Source organism: Chaetodon trifascialis, chromosome 6 (genome assembly GCF_039877785.1).
Source record: "Chaetodon trifascialis isolate fChaTrf1 chromosome 6, fChaTrf1.hap1, whole genome shotgun sequence".
Lineage (NCBI taxonomy): Eukaryota > Metazoa > Chordata > Actinopteri > Chaetodontiformes > Chaetodontidae > Chaetodon > Chaetodon trifascialis.
In genome coordinates, this window is record NC_092061.1 from 24,437,178 (window position 1) to 24,462,500 (window position 25,323).

The following is a 25,323-nucleotide window of genomic DNA, read 5'->3' on the forward strand; positions in this document are numbered from 1 at the left end:
GAGAGTCGCCCATATATCTCTGTCGGCCTGCCTTATTTTCTCTCCACACTCCCAGAAATTTCGTGGTAGCTGGCCACACTGCTGCCACCCTGGAAGAAGAAATAAATGGGAGAGAGAAAGAGAGGGGAGAAAAGAAAGAGGAGAGCTCGTGACTCGTGAAGATGGAGGCCTCTGTTAAGTGCTGTGCTTGAAAGCCCGTCCGGCCTCATTAGCTGTCAGTTGTAACAATACTGAGCTGGCAGCGAAGACTGCTCCCAGTCTCGGTGCCATAAATCACAGGCTGACAGGGCCCTGACAGGGCTGGGAACCAACACACATGCAAGACTTGCTTGCTTTCTGTCTCTCTGCTGTTCCTTTTCCTTTCTCTTCTCTCCCTCTTTTTCCACTGCACATTCTTTTTCTGTCTTTATCTTCCAGCCTCTCTCTCTTTCTTTGTCCGTACCACTCCCTTTCTTTCCATTTCTCTGCCTCTCTCTTTTATCTGTCTCTCTCCCTCTCTTTCGCACACACTTAAAGCACATTGCAGCATGTCAGCAGACAGTCCTGGACACATGTGCTCACACACTTTTGCAGCACTTTTTTTTGGGCAACCCATACATGAGTGTTTGACAGAATGGGTTTGGAAAAGTCTGTGATTGTTTGATGGATGAGATGTGTTCACTGGGCCTGTGTGTGCATGTGCGTGTGTGTGTGTATGCAGAGCTAATCTTGCATACTATTGGACCCATCAGCCTAATATTTTTTGTGCACATTTATCACTGTGTGGTCAAGAACCTCTTGTGTTTGCAGTGATTCACAAATTCTGGAGAACCTATTTCATTGACTGCTCTGTTCCATACAGCCATTAACTGCTCACAACGCAAACAAATGGACAACACACTTTTGGTTTATTTTAACATTGTAATCACATGATTCAGATATTATTCCAGATATCAGCTTTTAAACTAGCCTCAGCCTTTTGCTTGTTACTAGCTTGCCAATTCAAATAATCTGACGAAATACACACAAGTAATTGCGAAACATTGTAAAATTGACGAAGATCATTTCTTAATTTGGTTGTGTTTTGTCTGTTTGTGGTGCATCAGAGAAGCAGAGGAAACAGAAGCAATCGTGTAGCTTCTGAAATAAATTTAGACAGCTTTGATGGAGGTTTCTCCAGTTTCACTGTATGAACCTGAACTCTGTGTGTGTGTGTGTGTGTGTGTGTGTGTGTGTGTGTGTGTGTGTGTGTGTGTGTGTGTGTGTGTGTGTTTATTTTATTTTTTTATTTTTTTATTTTAAGCAGACACTGTAGGGGCCAGACTTTAAAATGAAAAAACAAAACAAAACATTTATTTAGACCTAATTAGCCTATAATTATCTTTATTATTTTTTTGTAATTTCCTTACAAAATGTATGTTATTTACATCAGCCTATATTGGCGTGAACAGACTCGTAAAAAAAACATGGAGAAGCCATCATGACAACTACACACTTACCTAGAAAATGCTCAGACCTCCATCAAGGAGGCAGTCAGCGCTCAATACACCAAAGAAATTTGGGAACCAAAGAAACAAACAAAAATGTACCGTTTGAGACTCAATGCAACAGTTGGCCAACAAAAATAAACCAAAGTGATGCCTTTTGTGTCTAACAGACAAGCTTAGTGATTCTGCAACAACTCCAGACTTACCTCCTGTAGCCCATCCAGTGCACTGGCTCCAGAGAATGTCCAGCCGGCTGGACAATAATAATCTGATTGTGTAGAATGGGTGAACTATGAATTACAGACTTGCTGGCTTGTGCCAGGGGTTGGCAAGATAATTGATGATCTTCTACTGGTGAGTAAATGAGATGTTCACATTTTCTGAATTCATTAATATTTTGATGCCAAATGTTGGTCAGGCCCCCAGCAGATGATCACAGAAGAACACAGAGCATTAATTAACATTAGATCCTGTGTTAGGAGATTTAAATAGGTCTAACAAATGAAGTTAGGCAGCTGTGCACCCACCCACAACCCAGCCCTATTAATCAGAACATTGATTTTTATGACGCAGCCTGCCGGATTCAGGGATTGTCTGCGACGCCCGTGGATATAACTGTGATCCAACTATCACTACCCCACACACACCTGCGCCCCTCTAGTTTGTACTTGTAGCTCTCACCAGAACTGAAATGCATTGTATTGTTAAATTATCAGTGGGTAATTGTCCCATGGGCAACAGTCAAATAGAATTATTCAAATTGTGAAAGCTGCACTGGTAGAGATTTTAGTAAAAGATTGTTTCCATATCAGCTCAAATTCTAAGTGAACCTTGATCTCCTGTTAAATACATTTTTGAAGTTGAAAGTTTGGAAAATCAGTTTATTTGCTGTCTTGCCAAGAGTGAGATGAGAAGATCAATACCACACTTTCATATTACTAAATATTTACATGTAGAGCCAGCTGGCAATTAGTTTAGTTTAACACAAAGACTGGAAGCTTTTTGTGTGCATCAGGAAAACAAAATGTAATGTGACTTCTTGATTGGGAGCAGTGACTTCCTGAAGTTCTGTCATTACCGAGAGTGAAGAGTTCAGTCGGGGAGATGAAGGCCCAAGATGTTATTTATCTTTTATTACCTTTAGAGAGAGCCAGACAAGCTGCTTCCCCCTGTTTCTTTATGCTAAGTTAAGATAACCAGCTTCTGGCTGCAGTTTAATATGGAAACCTGTAACAACTGAATTTCAAGTCTACGTTAATAAACAGATGCAGATTCAGACACTAGAAGGGATGAGTTTCACACTGTCATTAGACACATTATCATGATAAAAATATTGATTGAATTGAATAGAGTTATGGCTAGATCTGAGAATGGGACCGATCTTCTTGAAATAAAGTGTAAGACAGTAAATAGGTACGTTTATTTGAGGCAAATTCTCTGTAACATTGGCCTAAGTTGCTTGCTGTAGTTGAGGATTTTAAGAAAAATGAAAATGTTATTGTTAACCACACATATTGTGTTTTCAAGTACCAGAAAAGCCTATCTTTGACTCCTGTGGTGTGCTGGACAGTTTGATAGAAGAGAAATTAAAATCTAAGGAACAAACATAGTAATACTGCAAAATAGTTCAAAGCAAATAAGCATATTTTCCCTAAAGTGTCGAACTGTTCCTTTAAGATGCTGATGTAGCCTCATTTTCTTTATCCAAATGAGATTGTTCCACCCCAGGTATAGACACTCCTCAAAACACAGCACTGAACCAGCAAAGTAAAACATAAAAAGTCTCTTAAAGTCACAGAGCTGACCTCTATTCCAGGTCACAGGCGGGCGCAGTTTACTGATGGCACATTATACGGCTACTGACATGTAAACTCTTTCAGTGCAGCTTTTGTGTAAATGTATGAGTGTATTTGCAGTTGGAGGATGTTATGGTCTGTTTGGATCCATGAGGCCGAGCAGGAGCTGCTACAGCCGCCTGCCACCGTCCATTATGGTGACACGTGATGATGTGTGTGACTGGAGAGGAAGGAAGTTGAAGAAAGCAGGGCTGTGGGTCATTAATCATTGGTCGTTGACACATGAACACTCACACACATATACATTTCTGCACACATAGCTTTGAGGCTTGGTGCTGATCTTGCAGCTGGAATAAACCCAATGGAACATGTATACAAACATTCAGTGAATATATATACACTATGTGTGTATACATATACAGTACATACACAGAGAATGAGCTCACAGCTGGACTACATACCTCAGACTCGCCCTCCATGCTCCCACAGTCCTCCATTCCAGAGCTGTGTGCTTGTGCTAAAACACAACATTACTTAGCTGGATTTAGCAAACTGAGCATGGCTTAGGCGCACAAATGTTGTTGACAGTTACCGACAATTTAACATCAGTGTTATCAGCCATTTTTGGTTTCACTTGTGTTCCATGTCACTAAATGTTACCTAAAGTTTGGCTCTGATTGGACAAATGTTGAAACCAGGACTAGGTAAAAATTGCAAAAGTGAGTCAAAAGTCCTGAATGGCACAAAACATTTTGGTTATCCCCAAACAGATCTTGATGCAAAAATGCTTTATTTCTGTCCAATGCAAGCTTATGTGTACTGCTAATAAGTTCCCAAAAGCAGCATTGTAAGCTAATATGTTTTAACCTACTATAACTGATTTCTCTGGGCAACACTGACCTATTCACTTTCCTTGCAGCTCTTCTTTGGTCTCCACCAGCTCCTGAGGGACACATGTAGCTCTTTAGCAGCATAATGCTCCTCCATGTTCACAAGCTAGTGGCTAATTTGGTCTGTCTGCTGGTTGGTGCTGTGCAATCTTGTTGATATTGTTGATAATGAGAGCAGCGAGACTGAAGCAAAACAGGTAAGTTTTGTGCCAAAAAGCAAAGTAATGTGTTAAAAATGCTATAAAACTCCGCAGAGCTGAGAGGAACTGCAGAGCCATGTGCTAATTCTCTGTGGGTTTGTCACTATGAGTGATGTGTTTCAGATTACAGGTAATAGTGTGATTCCTTTTTATTACTATTAGGATTACAGTAACTTTAAAGTGAGAAAGTCTGTTGTTCAGTTGGCTTTAGTTAGAGGCCAACATGTAAATCATGACACCAATATGTCATGATATAAAGGCTTAGACACCCTGTCTCGTTCACCTCTCCTCTCATCTTTTTTTCCCAGTATCATCTGTTCCCATTACTGTCGAGAGGTGAGGTTGTCCTGCTCTTCACGGTGCTGCAGAGTCCTCTCAAGGAGGTCCCAGCACAAAGTTACACAACTGGCCTCTCTCTGCTGCGTTACATTAATCTTCTCCTGGTTGCAAAAATCTCCCTTTAACGTCTTCCTCATGGGTGTATGCCTGTTTGCCTCATGGTGAAATTTATTAGAGGACACGTGTGTGTGTGTGTGTGTGTGTGTGTGTGTGTGTGTGTGTGTGTGTGTGTGTGTGTGTGTGTGTGTGTGTGTGTGTGTGTGTGTGTGTGTGTGTGTGTGCATGCATGTGTGTGTGTGTGTGTGTGTGTGCATGCATGTGTGTGTGGGTGGACAGGGTAATTGGTCCAGTGAATGTACCCGGGTCTGCTCAGGCCAAACGATGCTGCAGTGTACGTACAGTGTGGTGCCGTGCTGAGCTGCGGGGGTGTGGGAAAACGATCAGAGTGGACTTCAGAGGGAACCGAGGAAGAATGAGGAAATTGCAGACAGATAGGCCTAATGGTTGTGCTGAGGGAAGAGGTTGTAGGGCCAACAGCTGCTAGCCATCCATCTGGACCAGCCCGGAGAGCTTGACTGGGCCGCTACTTAGTGACGTATTCGCCTTCTGGAGAGGAGTGCGCTGGGACTTTCCATCAGAGGAGGGTCAATAAGTATTTGCACTGAATTCACAACGTTTGATTTAAAATCTTGTTTATTCACATGCAATAACATGAAACTGATAGGGGTGCAGAATCTGGGGTTGTTGCAGCAGTTAATGCAGAAAGGAAAAACTAAATAAACAGAACAAATGGTTTTTGTTTGTTCATTACCATTCAGTTTTATCTGTTTGATTTACTGTACATGGGGCTCCTGGGTTTGTTTGTGGCGCTCTTTGTCAATTCATTTTCCAAGAAATTACATTCAGAAATTCCTAGAAAGCAGATTTTGCTTTGAAAAATGAACATGTCATTGAGTTTTTCCCCCAGAATTTTCACTGAAAAGAAGTTTCAAAAAAGTACATGCAGAATATTTGAAAAATTTGGCAGAGGTTTGATCATCACGCTGTTATGTCAGGGGATGATACAGAGTCTCAGCACGCACCTATATGTCAACATGTTTTGGTTTATTACTGCGAGCCTTGTACAGAACGCAGTACATCATCTTAAGAGTAGAAAACTTGGAAACTGTCCAGTACAAGGAAAGATTGTGGACAGGAAAATGTATCAACATACTGCAACACAGTCTCACATGTTTGTCAAATAAGTATTCCCTCTGAAACAGAATATATATTATCTTTTGGACACAAATCATGTGAAGACTATGTAACTCTACCAGAGAGTTATATTCAACAACAGAACACACACCATTTTCACCTGTTTATCAGGTCAACAAACAGGTCTGGGCAAGAGAAGGAACTTTTAAGGTTATTAAAGATCCAGAAATTGCACAGAAATGAAAACTATGCTCATGCTGGAAATTACACTGATGCATCCACCGTGTTACTTCTCTATAGAGAAGCTGCTGGCACAAAGGAGGGAGTCCACGCGGTCTATGAATAATGTTCAAGGTTTTAATTAAGAAATTAAGTAAACAGCACAATAGAGTGTGTTTGTCAGCTGATCAGTGTCAATACAACGCCTGTGTGAGTGGGTGACTGGTCAGGAGTGGGTCTGAAACACAAAGTTCAAATAGAGACAATGTCAGTCAATCTGCCAGGAGGAAGACAATGACAGGACTAGTTTCTAATCTCTGGAGCCCAGCCTGCTCAGGTGTGCTGCATTTTTGATCTCAGCTCCACCCATCAATTTCCTGACACACAGGCGCAAGCAAGGCAGTCAACATGGAAGGACAAAAGAAGGCCAACCCTGAGGCTGTCTCAGTTCTCTGTATGCACAACCAGCTAAAATGAGCTAAATATGAAGCTCAAACCAGCAGCCAATTAGCTCATCTTAAAACAAAATCTGGAAACAGGAGGAAACAGCCAGCCCAGCTCTGTCCACCAACCATCACCTCTGAAGCTCATGAATTAACTTATTTCCTGTTTGTTTGTTTGTTTGTTTGTTTGTTTGTTTGTTTGTTTGTTTGATACATACAAAAGACAAAGTGTAAAAATAACATGTTTATAAGGACAGACTTCACGTCACCTGAGCTAGCTGTTTGTCTGTTCCCAGTCTTTATGCTAAGCCACACTGTAGCTTCCTTTTTACTGTGCACACATGAGAGCCATATTGATCCTCTCCACTCTCTGCAAGAAAGTAAACAAGCACATTCTCCAGAAATGACAAACTATTCCTTTAAATTGCAAGTAACTTGCTCCATGCATGCAAACTTTTCCCATCTTGGAAGGAGGAGGCAGTAGTTTGATTTAGAAATAGCACCACAGATTTATGGGCATATACAGCTCACAGCTTTCTTTTCCATGGAAGGTCCTGCATGTGTTCCTGTGTTTGTTTGTCATTAGTACTGGACTAATGACAAACAAACACATTCACTGCAACCTCAGCAAAAGTTCCTTCATTTGTCCGAACCTGTTTCTCATGTGAATGTTTATGCTAAGCTACGCTAACCTGCTGCTGGCTGCAACTCCATATCCACCTCACAACAAGAAAGCGAATAAGTGTGTTTCCCAAATGCCAAGCTGTTCATTTACAACATGTCATGACACCATGTTGTTTATTAAATTCTAACCGACTATTGCCTTGCTCTATAAAGAGGTGTTTGGGTAATGTCTACGACACAAGCCAGATAAACATCAGTTACAGCTGAGCAATGAGAGAAAAATTGCTTATTCTGTTCCAATCTCATCTGTGAGGAGGGATATTGGCAAATGACAGATGAAGGCCTAAGTACCTCTGGACAGCTGTTTGATTCATTCTGGATGGAACATCGATCCTGTTGTTGATGTTCAATCATGGAGCCATAAAATAAAAAAAGGGCTCAGCTAACCAGCTCTGGTTTGTGTAGCTGGTTTGTCAGACCAGAGGCTGAAAGCTGATGAGGAGAATTCACTCACTGCTTTCCTCTGTTGCCTGATCCCTCCTCAACTCTCCCCATGGCCATGTGGACCAACACGCTCCTTCCTCCCTCCACGCCACCACAATATGCATACGTGTGCGCACAGGCCAGCAGTTTAGCATGAACACACACATGCACTTGCACAAGTAGGCGTCCGTACACATGCGTACAATCAAGCATGAGTGCACACACACACACACACACACACACACACACACACACACACGCACACACACACACACACACACACACACCCTCTAACCTCACTATGGTCTCACACAGCAGGCCTGCCATAAATCAATGGGCAGGATCGTGTCTGCCAGTTAGACTAAACAAGAGCATTTGTGAGGATTTGCTCTCACCCATTAATCATCTTGACAGCTTGAAAAACACATTTCCCCTTTAATGACTGTATTTGGATAATCAGCTCTGTTTCCCTTCCCGCCCTCTCCCTGGCTCTCCCTCCAATCCCCTCCCCAGTTTCTTTTTTTTTTTTTTTGCCCCAAGCACCATCACAGGCATGTGGGCAACTCACTCTAAGGTGGAGGAGGGACTGTAGAGGTGAAGGAGGGGTCTGTCAATGTCTAAATGGCTTCTCTGAAAAAAACTAAAAATAATCACGCTGCCTGTGGAAAAAAGTTTTTTTTTTTTTTTCTTCAGCCTCGCTCAACAAACCGCAAGGTCTCTGCTAATATAAACTAGAGTGTGTGAGTGCACCCTCACACTGACAGTGCTGCTAAATCAACCACACAGAACTCATGGATGGTGAAGAACCACTGACATGAACCATGGACGTCTTTATGTGTAAAGGTTGTCGTAAACTGAGGATGTGATGTGAAGCTGTGATGCAAAATATGCGTGGTGAGAAATGTAGTTGATTTGACCATGAGCTGCATGTTGCAACCAACACACCCACCAAAGCAAGTTCATTTTTGATTAAAATTAAAACTAACAAAATACTATATTTTAAAAAAAACTAATGAAACTTGTTGTGCTTTAAGTTGAAGGAATCAAATTGCAAAATGATTCCTGTCTAATTTCCAGTGTCAAGGACAGAAACTCAGACCACCTTATTATATTCACTGTGAGGGAATCAGGCCACTGTGTCACACTGGACCAACAGCGCCCAGCCTCTGTGGAACTGTCAGTGCAGCACCTCAGGGAGACAAGGGGTGTAGAGCTGCAAGAGGGAGAGAGAGGTACTAAAAAACTCCTCACTTCAAACAGCCTCTTCTTTGAGTTCTAGCTTAGCATATGGAAAGGATGTTATGATGTTGTGCACAATGGTGTTTTCTGTGCTTTTTGGCTGAGAACAGTCCTCTGCTCTGGCTGAAAACAAGAGGGAACCAAAACAGCAAAGTTTCCAGCTCTGTTGAACCAAAACAGTGAGCTGAAAGATGCTAAAGCACTCCAAAGACCCTTCACATACAAGTAATCATAGTGATCCATCATTTATCAAAAAAACTTGAGCTTTCTGCCTCAAACATGATGACTGTATAGCAGATAGAGTTATGAGACTATATTTTCTGTAGAACTGAACACTTTCATTGTAAAACGTGGCACTCCACCAATTATACACATCTAGATTGTAATATATGTTAGGTTACTGTGCGTGGGGAGCACTATTCAGCCTCTAAAAACAGCCGTGTGAAGTCTTCTGTGCCTTTGGAGGAGCTTAGTCATGTCTGAGAAAATAATGATGATGTCATCAGGGTTATCTTGGCTTGAGCTTGGAGATTACAGATGTATAACAGAAAGTCTGCGTTACAAATGTGGGGTGCGTGCAGTTTGAAATTTGTGAGCAAGATGCATGACCAGAAGTATGGTCTAATGTTAAGGTGTTATCAAGTTGCAGTAGGGGGAATGTAGGATCCAGAATTTTTTGAGCTTGACCCACACTAGGGAGTGAAGTCAAAATATTTCAGCCTAGTCTGCACTGCTTTTTTTCCCATTCATTATTAATTTGTCTCTTGTGAGTCAGCCCAGCTTCATAGAGCTCGAGCACCACTTTAACCTTGATTGATTGGAATGCACCATGTTTTATGACCCTCCAAACAAATCTTCAAGAAAAGGTTTATACCCTTTTCATGACAGTGATATGACATCCACCCCTGATAACATTAATGAGTAATAACATTTATGGCTCTGCTCTGTTCAGGGGGGCTGGTCCTGCACATGCAGGCTCACCGGTGTGGTTTACAGGGCCACTTAATTAAACTGAGCACATATACTTTTGCTACTATGACATGTCAGAACGTCTGCTGTGAAAAGCTGCATTTACACTAATTTTATTATGATGCTAAGTATCATAATGGTATTAGAATATGCTAATTATTCCTGTTGGAAAAATGGAAAGACACAAAATAAAAACATTCACGGCCCCAAAACAAGTTGATCATTGGTACAAAATACTGGCTAACATCGGTCTGTTTATAAAGATCAAATCCACAGTCATTACTCAGCCTGAGAATAAATATCTATGGTTTTGTACATATCAATAAATCCAATTATTCTTACACAGGCTGAGAAACACTCCCATGCATTATTGAGTGAATGTGTAATGTATACAGATGTGTAATGTGTATAGGAGGTGTGTGTATGGGCTGGGCTCCCTCATTGTGCTGACATGGAATAATGTATCTGTTTAAAACAGCTGGTGATGTTGACACACACACACACACACACACACACACACACACACACACACACACACACACACACTGGACTTCAATTTCTATTCCCACATCAATCAATCACACACACACACACACACACACACACACACACACACACACACACACACACACACACACACACACACACACACAGTCACAGTGGGTAATTTATGGGTAATTTGTTACAGTTCACCTAATCTGCTTGTTTGCTCTTGTCTGTGGATGCTGTGCATAACTTTGCACATATGTTGCATTCTCTTGCATTGCATTTATCCAGTATATGGCTACAAAGGTATTTTCAGAAAGTGTAATCTATCTTAATGTGGCTGCAATAATCCTGTAAGAAAAATTTTGCAGCTAATATCTAAGTGTGTATGAGATGTGTAGCCTGATCTGCAGTGCAGTGGATAAGATGAGTGTAATCATCATAATGGCAGCCTCTGAGTCTGGGTGACCATCTAAGGGAGACATAAAACAGACATAAGGTCTGTGATGCTTAAAGTGAGTACATCATGACCGCAGGCTGTCCCAAAGTGGAAGACGAAACCAAGTTGTCAATCAGAGCATGAATCAGGACTGTCAGAGCTGCCTCTCGATCCCTGCCAGGGCACGTTCAATGCCGAGCACTCGTGACATCTTCTCCGGTCTCCCAGCACGCCAGCAAATGGAATCCAGCTGGACACACGGTCCAAGTGCTATTAGCAGTGCACCATACTGTAATTGAAACGTTCATTTCTCCACTGGTGGTTAGGGAGGGTATGTCTATTAACGGCGCTCACTCACACCACTGGAACTTTGGAGAGACCACAGCAGCTCTGGGCAGTTTTCCATGTCAAGGCCAAGTGAGGTTTGCCAAGGTCAGGGCTGGCTGAAAATTAAATCAAAGCACTATTTCTCTATCTGAAACTACAGCTGAGCTGACAGCCCATCTTACCGATCAGCAAATAAATCAAATCAAAAGCAGGAATTATATGACCATTTCAATTTTAGGTGCTTGAAATGTTTAGATGCTCATGAAAGTATGGAATGTGGAAATTACTTTTACAGATTCACAGTACAAATATACAAATACAAAATATCTACAGGATTTTTAGGATCAGTACCAATGAGTCTTCAAGATCTGTTCTAATGAACTTGCTCATGCCTAACTAAAAAAATAAATAAAAATCACAGCAAATAGTGTTGCAACACAATGCTGCCATGAAGGTTAAAGGTTAAAAAGACTCATTTCAAGGCTTTAAAACAAATCACACTACAGTATTATTAGTCTTAAACTCAGCATCATAATTTATTGGCTCTTTAAATTTACAGGCACTGTTTGCTGCGTCGCAGAGCTGTCAGTGTCAAAACAAAATGGCCGTAAGGGCCTGTTTCACTTTCATAAGCCACCAAAGCAGCCATGTATGTGGCAGCTCACCTTCATAAGACGAGTTCATCAGTGCTGCTGCTGTGGTTAGAGTAAGTGCTAAAATAACCACAGGAATTGAATTTTGACTTTTATATACATTTGGGTATTTAATGAGTGACAGTCAAGAAGATGTTAATACTACAGCTTTATGCTAAGCTAAGCTAACAGCTGCTGTGGGTAGTTTCATATTTAACAGACAGATGTTGGCATGATATCAGTCTTCTCAGCTACATGCTGGCAAGTCAACAAATAAGTGTATTTCCCAAAATGTCAGACTAGTTCTTAAGGTCACGAAAATTTGGAGCAGTTCTAACACTGTGCAGATCAACATATTTAAGGAGGAGTTCAGATTTCTTTTAACTGCCGTCGTATGAGGTCACTATTTATCAATAGTCAGTGTATTACCTACAGCAGATGGAGGTTGGCTTGCCCCCAGTTTGGAGAAACAGAGTAGTGTTGGCACAGTTGAGAGGATGTAGTGCCAAAGGAAAGGGCTGTCTGACAGGAGGGTAAAGCAGAGAAAATATTCATAATATAGCACACATCTACACTGATATGTATTATTTTAGGTGAGCCTGTCCACGGCAGTTCATTGCTTTGCTTCTGTGCGTGTACTGACTGCACATAGTATCTCACATAACCCCACATCAGAAACCCAGTCTACACCTTTAACCTAGCTGTGTACTATCACTGTAGTCGGCCCTTAAAACCAAAAACTACTGGTGTTCGCCTCTGTCACCACTGTTTCCATAGCGTGCTCTTCAAATTACTGAAACGTCTCACAATCACATAATTACAGCAGTGCATAAAGACAATTGATGTGGGAGGTTCAAAGGTGGTTTCTAACCCTTTTTCATACTGAAATTATGATGCAGTCAGATTGTGGTAGGAAAATGTCAAATCAGGTACATCCAGTGAGGACACTTGAAAGAAAAAGGCAACAAAATTTAGAAAAGAAAAGCGCCTTCTTGTTTCCTATGTTAAACCTTATTTCCACATTCCCATTCCTGTTATGTGACAATAACACAAGTTAATCATATTTATGTATACAACATTTTGTGTACATGCACATTTGCATTTTCCACCCCTGACAGAAAGCAGTAACCAGCACTATGAAGTAATGTTTGCAAGTTTCAAAAACGAGTTTGCCGACAACTGAAAGGGAAGTTTAGTTCTCATGATCCACTTTTTCCTCTGATCAAGAGAGCATTACCGTACTTGGAACTGTGGGAGGAAGCTGCTCCAGCACACAACCTGCTAAACAACCTGGAAGTCTTTAATGCGGCCGTTACTGTTTTCGCGGTGAGCATTACAGCATGGCTGAGCGCAGACGCGAATGAGAGGGGAGTTGAAGCATGCATGTAAAACAGTCAGTCACAGGGTTTATGTGGAGAAATAAAGCAGAGATTGTGTGACAGGCCCTGATGAGGGATGTGTTCACGCCATCTGGGTTGCTTTAACACTGCGGTCACTGTTGGATGCCGAAGGCTCTGTATTGTGTCCTGATGTTAAACACAGAGGTGGTAGTCATGGAGTTGAGGTTAATGTTTTGTTCTGGAGACACAGAGAGAGAGAGAGAGAGAGAGAGAGAGAGAGTGAGACTGAGCACCCTCCACTCTCTCTCTCTCTGTCCTAGCTGTCAGCAGGGATGGTGAGCCGGGGTAGAGCTGGCGTCTAATTGAAGAGCAGCTCCACACCCTGTCGTCATTAATCACCAGGCCTGTCAGCCGGCTGCTCAGGACCTCACAGTGGCACTCTGCACCGTCTCAGCACTGACGCACAGAGGGGAAAATATTAGTCCCCTCCATCATCATCACTACCTCCACTGATACTACGACTACTTCTTTGATTACTACTATCATTCTTGTACTATTGCTATTACTACTATTGGTACCACCATTACCCTGACAGACTACATGACAACCACCAAACATACTGGACTTCTGCTACCTTAAAGGAATAATCCATCATTTTGAGAATTATATTGATCAATAACATTATTGATGTGTTTACATTTAAGGCTTTGCACAGGTTAAACAAGCAAGATATAAACTACTGAATAATGAGCTTTAAAGGTGCTGATGTGCTGATTTCATTATCTCTGGGCAGAGCCGAGCTAGCTGTTTTTTTCCAGCCTTAATGCTAAATTAAGATAAGATAATCTACTGCTGCTGGCTGTTGCTTCATTATGTAATGAATTGAAGTGAGAGAGATATTGATGTTCCCATCTAACTCTCAGCAAAAAGGTGGAAGACAGTAAAAGGATAATAATAATAATTATATGAATTTTATTGTGGAAGGTATTCTCTTGTCAAAGTGGAGGAATTGAAGAAAACTAGAAACAGGTTTAAAAGAGTTCAGACTGATAATCGATTATCACTGTTGCTGTCAAATCCTTGTTTTCCTTTAAATAATCAGGAGCTGAACTATTTCTTTGTACTTAGCTCCTTTGAGAAAAACTAAAACAAAAAGTATTACTCTTTAAGTGTAGTGCCAATTTCTGCGGTGGCTGTAGATATTGTCATTTATTTCAATACAATTGAATGTGATGAAAAGGTCCTGTACACCATCAGAATAATTTATTTGTGTTAAGAAAAAAAGATAATATAATATGAAATTACTTTGGAGGTTTGGTATTCTTGCGGTGGACTACCACTATCAATATGCACCCAAACCACAGTCAGACAGTGGCTCAGAAATGTTTTGAGATGACGATATTAACTCCTTCCTTTATGCAAATTGCTAAAATGCTAATTTGCTAAAATGTCCCAGAGATTTGGTGTTGATTCAGAGTTTTTAGGATGAGTACACTTAAATGTTAAAACTAGAATATTCTCCATGTTGCAACATATCATGAGCAGCTTTTGCACAAAATAACATTCGTGTTATTCTTCTTGGACTCAGACTCAGGATTGAGCCTCACATGTGTCACCCTCCATGGACAAAGGACTGGGGCTGAATACACATACTTACCACACACACACACACACACACACACACACACACACGCACGCACGCACATACACACACACACACAGGCGACATAAATGGAGTGTGTGGGTGTTGACTCAGCTGCGAGAGTGTGTGGGGGAAGAAGATAGATGCAGGAGATTGATGAGCGTGGAGCTAGGGAGAATAGTGAGGCATTTGATGAACGAGTGTAAACTGGCAACAGTGGAATTAATTCCACCTCCCCGACAAGATTGAAAGTTCTCCCCTCTGAATGACCTCCGGTATGAATCATCTTCAGATTCAGGCCAATGTAACCAATTCTCTATCTACGGTTTGTAAAACAGCATGACGAAATCCACTTTCACACATATCAAAAGCAAGATAGCACTGTAGGTGTGTATTTTACCCTGTGTGTAATAGAGGTACCCAGCCTGCCTTCACAGGTTTCACCTGTACTTCACCAACAGAGCTTTAGGGGGCAACACAATCCAGAGTATTTCTAGTGGCACAACTCTGCAAGTCACAGAGAAATATGTTGCACTAAATACATACATACAATACAGCAGTAAAACCAGAATATCCTTGACCTATTTTGTCTAGACTACATCATAACCTCTGTCAAAAAAGCAGCAACTTGAAAGCATGTCTGTCCTGTTCCAGAGAAGTGCATGGCTCCAGTTTCTAAAGAAGAAAAATAAGCATAGCGTCCCGAAGAGCTACCCATAGCGGTGATCAGGGCGCCGTGACCTTGCTGGTGTGGCAGGGGCTGAATGTGGTTTGGGAGGGTCATCCATTTTGTTAATGGTCCTGTCAAGTGACACCTGTGCTCGCCTTTCCCCTGTCTGGAGTGCTAATGAACCGAGAGAGTAGAGGAGTCTGGGAGTCGGGGTCAATAGCCGCCTCAGAGACTACAGCCTCTTCGCTCTGTGCCACCTACACCCTGTCAGCCAAATAGAGTGCAGACACAGAGACATTATCAGAGCCGAAAGACTCTAATGGTAGTGGTGTGGCTTTAAGATAGACCGACTCCTTCCCTTCAAATTAGTATCTTACGGCTCTGAGTCAAGAACTCTGACTTCAGTTAAACCACAGCGCAGCAAAGAGAGGCAAAAAAAAATGGCTCCTCACATAACGACAGAGGCCTCCATGTTTGTGGTTCCTGTAAGAAAACCCGCTGTCCTCTGGGGAGGTGTCAGGAGTTTGATGAATATTTCTCTATTAACCGCCTCCCATTGTCAGCTCTGGCCTTTGTGTTGCAGGCCAATCCGTCAGACTGTGAGGAGATCCTGGGTCGACACCTCCCTCAGGTCATTATTGAAGTCCCAGTGACCCAGCGGCCACTCCGCACCGCCATCCACTCTGCTGAGGAAGCTGTTTTCAGGTCTCACGAACAAGAATCAGCCATTAAAAGCTGCACTTGCAACAACAAAAGCAATGTGGGTGATGGAGAGAGGAGGACGGTTGGAAGTCCTCAGAGACTACCTAAGGGAGCTAATGTGACCTGGTCTGCCCTACTTGGGACAGCCCTGTCAGCTGATATGAGCCGTGAAATATTACACATAGCCACATATAGCATGGCTGTTAATGCCGTAATGATAGATAGACCTAGATAAGTGCAGTGCAGCAGTCTGGCAAGATTTACTCCATCCTCTGACGCTTGTAACAAAAAGCTACTTCATGGTACTATATTTAGTAATCAGAAAGGAAAAAAAAAACAAGTTAAAATGCAATCATGTATCATTTATTTAACAAAATAAGACCTTTGCCTGTCGGTTGGACAGCACAGCCATCATTACTTGTTTTTATTTATGTCATCATTTCTTATCTTTGTACCATTTGACCCCAACTTCCTGACCCCAAGTAAACTTGAAAAAATATTACATCTTTGCATATTTACAAATAAAAATAATGGCATTGTTCAAGATCATTCTCATGGACATGCAATTCTCCAGAGTCTGAATAAGATGAAGAAAAAAAACAACAGCAGAGAGGAAAAAGAGATAAAAAGAGGTCCCCAGAATAAAGCCTCACAGTCCATCTTCATCGTGATGCAAGATTTTTATTTTTAGAGTGTATGATAGGCATAATGGTACTATACTTAAACCATTCTTTTTCAGTTAGAATACTTCAGAACAATTTATTTGAACAGCAAAATTTTCCCCCCAGAGTTGAATACCAAGCGCTTGAGTGAAAAATAAATACAGACTTTCAGTTCCGGGAGACAGATATAGAGAAAAACAAAAACCAAAATCAAGACTGTTGTAATAATCCCACAAATCCATCATTTTCAAGCTCTGTGTCCCACTGTCTTTATTCGCTGAAGTCTGTTTGTTCTGTGCTGCAGACCATCCACCACAGGGTCTGTTGCCTTTTGAGCACCAGTCACAATCCTGAGGCTAACAGGTGGCATTCCTGGCAGGCAGGCCATCAGGCATAATGCCCTGTACTGGTGGTGACCCCAATCTCCAGAATCCATCTTCGCTCTGGAGAATCCAAGCTGGTGTCTGCAGTATGTGGGCATCAACGCTACTTCTGATATCACTGGTAGCCAAGGGCCGAAGCCGAGCCCAGTCTCTGACTGTAGAGGGCATAGGGTGAGTAATAGGCTGAAGACGAGGGGAGGGATGGCATGGGAAGCCCTGGGGCTCCGGCCAGGTGGGATTTGCTGTAGGGGTGGTAGCGAGCCAGGCCCAAGCCAGGAGAGCCTCTGAGGGAGAAGGAGCTGGGCAGGGTACCTGGGCTGCTGGGCGGTGGCAGGTGGAGGTGGCAGGAGGCTGTCGATGAAACCGAAGAGGGATAGGCAGACAACAGCTTACTGTCCACCATCCCAGGCAGGGCAGTGTGTGTGCGCAAGTGGGCTAGTAGCTCCTCTGATGTGGCAAAACGCTTATCACAGGGACCTCCGACAGACACCCAATTACAGGCGTGAGGCAGTGGTTCATTGGGGAGCATGAAACCATAGGTGTAGAGGGGGTGGGAAAGGGAGGGGGTGGTGCTGGAAGACAAGGAACTGGGGTGCAGAGAATGGAGGTGGTGCGAGGGGTAAACCAGGGGGAAGCCTGACTTGAGGCTGGAGGGATCGTGGACGCAGGTGGAGCAGTTACTGCCTCCTAGGTGGGGTGCATTGGGATAAGTCAGACAGTATGGGTCCCGACACAAGCCCTGCATCAGCGATGGAGGTGAAGCTCCAGTGAGCGGGCTGGAACTGGGGTGCTTCCCCGGAAGTCCTAACCCCAAACTAGACTTGGTAGGATCCAAGCCAGGTACAAACTGGGAGGGGTAGCCAGCGTAGGCCCCCACAATGGAGCCGTGATAGCCCATGGTTGCAGGAGGCAAGGGGAAAACAGAATGTCCTGGCTTAAAGGGGGAGACAGGGGCGATGTGGCCAGAGCCCAAGCCAGGCTGTGAGGAGGTCTGCAGGTCAGCCTTGCTCTCCGGCCGTGGGCTGCTGGCAGAGCTAGCATTGCTGGAGTTGGCGCTGGCCCGTATGTGGCTGGAGTTGGCTAACTGAGCCCCATCCATCCCTGACTTAGCTGCATCTGAGTCTTTTTTGCCAGCGCTGTTGTTGTTACTGTCCGAGCTGGCCTGCTCCGAGCTCCCAGGTTTGTTGTCCATGTGCGAGCCCTGGGAGTGTGCAGGGGGCTGCGTGGAGGGGGAATGGCTTTGTCTGTGGGGCTGGCTCTGAGTGTGCAGGGGAGGAGAGCTGGAGCTGGGTGACTGGGAATGGGGAGGGAAGGACGGACATGAAGCAGAGCCACTGCTGGAACTTCCATTTGGCACCCTGAAAGCTGCTTTATCTGAAGGTCCCTTTGTCACTTGAACGTCCTTACGACAGTCGCCTGGTGACTTGGAGTAAGGCTTGAAGCTCGACTTGTCCTCCAGGGAGTGGTGTTGCTCTCCAGATTTGGATGATCGGTTAGATGGTTCCTTGTCTCCCAGATTGCCGGAGGAGAGGGAGGCAAGCTTGGAAGAGGAGGACGGGTCTGGTTTGCCAATTTGAGAGCAGGTCTGAGCCAGCAGAGCCAAAGGACTCTTCTTGGCATCAAGCTGAAAAGGAAGAGAGAGAAGAAGGTGAACAAACTGTTTAATTAAGGTGATTCAATTTCAACATCATAACACATATCCACTCTCATTCAGTTATAATTAAAATACAATAATAATTAAATGCTTACTTAAGATAATACAATTTTACTAATCAAACAAAGTTCTAAATATACAGTAGAATAAAATAAAAATAATACAAAAATAAAATAAAATGAACCCAGCAAAATCCAAATCGGCCCTGAGTTGTGTGTTTGTATCTGACATGAACATAGGAAGTCAGAGGAGTTGGAGCTAAGTTAAAGAAAGAAAGATAAAAAGAAAGATTTGGAAAGTAAAAATGTACGTATATTATCCCCGTAACATAAACTGGTTACGTTACTTTCCAAAGAGTATATAATCTGCAGTAATTCTACATTTGTGAACTGTGGTGTTTTTTGTAAACTTGCCAATAAATCGCTGTGCGTAAAATGGCGCATAAGATAGAATAATTTTCAGATCACTTATAGCAACCCACGTCATTTACTTCAGATTATCTAATTAATTTCGGGAAAAAAGCATCAGCATCTGATACCAAGAGAACTCTGAGAAAACGTCGCTTCTTTTTATTTACTTACTTCAATGCTGACTGGCGCGGACGTCAGGGGCTGGAGATACTCCGGGTGCAGTAGGTGGCCGCTGTGCGCCGTCAACATCTTTATGATCCGGATGGGAAGCCTTTTAGCCTGTCGCGAGGGATCCGTGGGAGAAGGACAAGACGTGGGTATGTAAACGGACGGTTTCCCCGCTTCTTTGCGGTGTGGATAGCCGCTGGCGTCGGCGGCGCTGCGCTCCGGGGACTGTCTGCGTAAAAGCGGTTCAGGGCCACCGGGGGGATCTCTCATCTGGATCGGCGCTCGAAATGGGACGGTGGCATTTAACGAGTGGACGCAGGACTGAAACTCATTTACCAGCACATTTCATGATGATAAATTCAACAGAAGAGAGTGCTGTAATCCAGAAGGGCACGTGCGCAGAGCGCGTCCACCGTGTCTGACCCAAGATTTCTCTAAAGAGGAGAAAATCGTCCAAATGTCATCCTCTAATTATTCCTAAATATTCCTTTAGCCAGTGCTGAAGAAAGAGGACCCACGCCAAAAAGACCCAAACACCATAAGTAGTCACTGCTCTTCAAAATACGGGACAAGTGGAATAAATATCCCCGCAGAGGTTTGCGTGCGCTCCTCCGCTGTGCGTATCTCTCTCTACTGCAGCCTTTCACTACCTCACTTCTTCTTCCACATACTAACGACGTGAGGGGAGGGATTTCAAAGCGATGAGCCGCCGTCCAATCACAAGTGCCCGCATTCATAATCAGAGGCGGGACAATGGGAGGGGCGCGGTTTGTTGTCCAGCCTTGCCCTCATAGCCAGGCTGTAATGTATGGCTGGAAATCTGTGTCAGTGACCTCCAAAAGCCACCTGAAAACCACACAGAAAGAATAAGTGCTTTATCACACATTTGATGTTAGACACTGTGTGACTAAGCACAAACATCCATACCAAGAGTCCACAATGAAGAATCTGTCCACAGATTTCTTCTAAATAGATGGATTAAATTCAAAGTAATAACTGACTATTCAGGGACATTTCTGGTATGTTAATGGATTGATTTTATTAGAGCAACCAAAGTCCAGCTGCTGCTAAATTCAATTTTTCTAGATAAAAACAAATTGACATGATTCAATTTTCATGTGTTTTGCTGTGACAGTGAATGACATCTTCAGTTTCTACACTGACTGTCAGACACTTTAAAAACTATCCACAGTTGTTTGTTTATGAGCTCTACGCTGTTTTTACTTCCCCCAGCTTGTACATTTAGCATAAAACAGAGAAAACAACAAGAAAGGATGGAGTTTGGTCACAACACTAATAAGCTCAGTAACTTAATTTTATTTCCATAAAGAGCAACAAACTGTGCTTTATGGGGATTTCCAGTCTGGTTGGAATGCCTCTTTAGCTAATCAGATGGCTTGGCCTGAGCTACGATCCATAATCCAACATATTACAACACTGTTGCATTCAGTCTGTTAAAGTAGTGTCATGGATCATTGATTAGTGGCTAAAGAAACGCAGAAGAAGCCTTTCTTGTGAGGTTTAATAGGTTAAATTGTTTGACATTTCACAACACAGGCTGGCCTTATCGAACTGTACTGCCATCAGCCTGCTCCTCGATCATAATGGCTGCTGCCACTTACTGTATCTGCAGCTGAGAGGAAAGGCAGTGTGAGGAGGATGAAGTCACTTCAGCCTCACTCAACAGCATCACTGTTTGACCTGTCATCATTAGGCTTAGCCGTCACTCATCACCCACACACTGCCACTCACGCTTCAATGACCTGCAGGGATCCAAGAATATGTGAATGCAAACGTGGACGCCGCTGGGCTAAGTGCGGTACAGTCTTCTTTTGAATCCGTCTGTTTGTTTAAAACTGTCTGTCACCACCTCGGCCCGAGACACGTAAACACGTGACGTGTAACAACTGCTTTCTCACTGTGAGATTTAAAGGTAACCGCTGAGAGCTTAAAGGGGATTTCAAACATTTCTTTACAATGCAGACTGCTAGTTAAGTTGTGAGGTTTCCGATTGTGCTTTTGTTTATCACACAGTCATCCACTTGTTAAAAGGGTGAGTGGGTAAGTCGCTGCAGTGTGGGTGGAGTTGCATAAGGAAGGGGGGCGTTTAAAAGGAGACCAAAGAGGAGGGCATTGGGAAAAGCCAGACAAAGGCAGCGAGAGAATGAAACAAGGGAGGGCTCAAACAACAGGGAGCGACTCCTTTCATGTGTCCCCTTGATGTAGGCTGGCAACAGCTGTTTTGGCGTGTTGATGACTGATGGCTGTTTCCTGTTGTGGATATTTTAAGGGGACAGCTTTCCCGTTAAAGAGGGTTCTCAGCATGTCCAGGGCCCGCTGGCCCTCGGGGCATTTCCATGCCTCTCCATGGCTGTATCAAAGCAGTGGGTTTGGCTGGAACAGCAGTCAAACAAAACCCCCAGGATGAGGCTGATAGGAGCTGAGGAGGAGTGAGGAGGAGCAGACCCCACATGCCCCTGTGATCCTGTGATTTATAGAGCCACTGAGGCCTGTAATGGACGCCATAGCTCTGCGGCGAGGCTTAATTCATCCCCGTGTTGAAAAGCTGCCGTTTGCCTGACTCCAGAGTAAATATATAATGCTGACATTAGGCAGCTGAGTTCTTCTAACCTGGCTCAAGCAAATCCTCATCTGCTCGTTTGTCTTTTGCTCTGTGTTTGGAAGTGCTGAGGCGCACACTGGGATCAGCGTTATGTAGATGCTCTGTGCGATTGTTTAATGAGGGGCTGACACTGATGTGAGCTCATAAGAGTCTTGCTTCTTTTTTCCTTTACAAGTTCTTATACTTCTACAGGCCTTCGCTGGTGTCAGCCAGACTTTGACAAGGTCTGGCTGCATGTCGTACTGTACAAAGAGAAGGAGAGAGAAATGATAAAAGTGCCAGAGAGGCAAAGGAGGGAAAACGAGTGTAAATAACTCCTATTTAATTATCTGTGACTGACTTATGGGGTGTGTGGAATGGGAATAGAGGCCTGAGGCTGGGGCTTTGCTCTACCCCTCGTGTTTCTCCAGCAGTAATAAAACCAAGGGAAAAAAGTGGATTAAGACAGTTTCATGGGGTGTAGCAGACATGGCATTTAGACCCAAACACTTAAAAAGAGCCTCACAGGCAACATTCCAGCCAGGACAGAATGTTGAAACAAGGATTTCCTTGAGCTGAAAGGTCCACAAACAATATCTACACAGTGTACTTAATGTATTCACACTTCCTCGTTTATCTTTCTGTGGTTGCCTCTCCCTCTGTCTTTGACGTACACATACTAATCCTTTCACAGTTGAATGTGCACAAGTGTAGCCCATGCACACAAACACAAACAGACAGGCTGTACTGTGCATGATACCATCTTAGAAGTGTGTGTTTTTGTAGGTCTTATACAGTATCATCTATCTGACTGTGTGTGTGTGTGTGTGTGTGTGTGTGTGTGTGTGTGTGTGTGTGTGTGTGTGTGTGTGTGTGTGTGTGTGTGTGTGTGTGTGTGTGTGTGTGTGTGTGTGTGTGTGTGTGTGTGTGTGTGTGTGTGTGTGTGTGTGTGTGTGTGTGTGTTTCAGAGTCAGAGTCAGAGCTGCGGCTGACAACCTTATCTCTCCAGTTTAGGAGGGAGATTGTCTCTCTTGTCAGCTCCTCACGTCTCGCAAGCTAACGCTCTTATCCACTCTGCCTACCTGTCGTCTATCTGTCTGCATTATAATCACACCGGGATAATAGGCTTCCCTCTGTGTTCGCAGATTGGCACTTTTATTTCCGAATCCCGCGCAGGGTTCTGCCTTGTCGTACTCGCTACACCTGAAACGCATTCGCAGACAGGCACGTATGCTGCACACCGCCCACACCCGCACAACCTCAAGTCCTCTCTCCACACTTGGAAACAAAAGCCGCTATTGTCCTCCACACGGAGAAGTTATCAAGAGCACGGAGAGAGGAGGAGGAGGAGGAGGCGAGGGGAGTAGGTGGAGGGAGAACGGGCCTGCGCTGCCAGACAGCGTCTGCCTCAAATCAGATCGTCCTACATTGTTGTGTGAAATTTCAGATGACATCAAAAGATTTTTTTTTTTCATTGGTCTGACGCTGGAGGGGGGTCATTTTGATAGACGCACAATCAAGGTATTCACAAGCTGGACCCGTGACAGGTCTAGTAAAAGGAACAACAACAGGCCCTGCAAAGAAAATCTCTCCAGTACATTCCTCACGCTTGTTAAAGTCAATGCTGCTTCCTCCACTCATGGTCAGAGTCACCGCCTCTGTGTCTTCATCATCCAACCTTTGTTGAGGGGGAGGCTGCTGGGAACATACATCCTGTCTCTCTGTCTTTCTTTGAAACCACTCCTATTTTGTCGTAAAAATCAAAACCACAACACATTTTCTCATCAGAAAAATGAAGTTCTGAAGAAGAAAGTTGCTCAACCGAGCTTCTCAAACTTAAACTTGGACCCTCAGCCTCTTTAAAAGAATGACTCTGTCTGGCATTATGGCCTGATAAACAACACAAGTTATTGAAGGTCGCAGTAGCCGCAAAGTTCCTGCCAAACATAACAGGGGATGATGATGAGAGGCGGGACATGTCAGTCATCACAGCAATGAAGCAGAGTCATGTCAGCTGCCATAGCTTTGACGAGACCGAGGATGGCATCGCTCAATTAAAAGCCTATCAATGTGTAAGTAAATCAGCTCCTTTCAGACTTGACACATCAAACAAACGGTTATTGAAGCGGCCCGCCCATGTCATTATTCTCTCTGCATGTGCTTGCCAGCTCTGGGTCACCGCAGGAGCAGAAAAACCTGCAACAGCCAGAGTATTAAACACAGGGAATATGACACAGACTCAATGCATCAGACCATTTAAGGTCCAATGGAAAGCAACACATATAGTGGCAATATTGCTTTATTGAACTGAAGTAAACACGTTACAACATAAGTTGGGATTTGCTTTTATGAATTCTCCTTAAATACAAAAAACGGGTTTGAGAGCAGGCAGTAATAGAAAACGCATTCCAGACACAGACCTCGTGAGGCCAAAATATTTGTCTCAACTGAGTCCTTGTGGTGACAAAGCACCATGCTTGTCCCTGGCAGTAATTCACTGGCTCAGATGAATACATGAAAGTGAAGCACTGCCATATATCATGCGTCCTCCCCCCCATGTGCTCCATGTGAGCCTCGCAAAGTCACACACAGCCGTTTGTTATGCGACCGTGCATTCTCATTTCGAACTCTGCGTTGAGGGCCACGGGCCAAGCTGACACTTATGAAATATTTCCCTTGCTGACCTTAGCTACTGCCTCAGCTGGGGAGATTAATCCTCTGTCGGCAGACACTGGGAGCAGACTGCAACAGCAGCATGCACACACACACACACACACACACACACACACACACACACACACACACACACACACACACACACACACACACACACACACACTACTTTTGGTGACTGCAAAGCTAGCAGCACCAGCGGCACCCACAACAGCTCTGTTCTGGTAGGAATAATTAGTGCTTCTGTTGATTTATTTCAGCTTTACTTGATAGTGTGCCAGTTGCAGGGGAGGTGGGAAGCGAGTTAGATGGCATGCATTAAAGGTTGTGAACCATAATCATACGGCAAATATTGCACACACCCAAATGAACAAGGTACAGACAGTACGGGAACACAGCAGCAACAAATAATGAAAAGTTGTTGCACTGTGGAGGCACTCCTGTGTAATTTAGTATGCAGTGTATCACACAGAGTCTTCTGTATCCTCAGTAGAGAAGCAAAGAAAGGCAAATCAACTTAATATTAAATGAAAACACCATTGAATCCTTAATGTTGGAGTCTAAATACAGCTGAATTTATAGCACTGAAATATTTCATTTTTTTTTAAATCTATCTAAATCAAATATTAGAAAGTTGATTTTAAGTATATTTTTAAGATTCACTTGTGTCA

The 25,323-nt window shown here is 43.5% G+C and overlaps 1 protein-coding gene across 1 annotated transcript; it reads right to left on the minus strand.

Moving 5' to 3' along the window:
- Window positions 1-16,495: 16,495 nt before the first annotated feature.
- Window positions 16,496-20,038, minus strand: znf703 (zinc finger protein 703). The gene is made up of 2 exons (XM_070965399.1): window positions 19,381-20,038; window positions 16,496-18,769 (listed from the first exon to the last, which is right to left on the minus strand). Exons 1-2 carry the CDS (start codon window positions 19,645-19,647, stop codon window positions 17,261-17,263), a joined length of 1,776 nt encoding a protein of 591 aa, XP_070821500.1. The 5' UTR covers window positions 19,648-20,038; the 3' UTR covers window positions 16,496-17,260.
- Window positions 20,039-25,323: the final 5,285 nt, after the last annotated feature.

Coding starts and splice junctions, on each gene's coding strand:
- znf703 (XM_070965399.1), bottom strand. CDS start 19,647: ATGAGAGATCCCCCCGGTGGCCCTGAACCGCTTTTACGCAGACAGTCC. Junction 18,770..19,380: donor CCGCGCCAGTCAGCATTGAA/GTAAGTAAATAA, acceptor CTTCCTTTTCAG/CTTGATGCCAAGAAGAGTCC.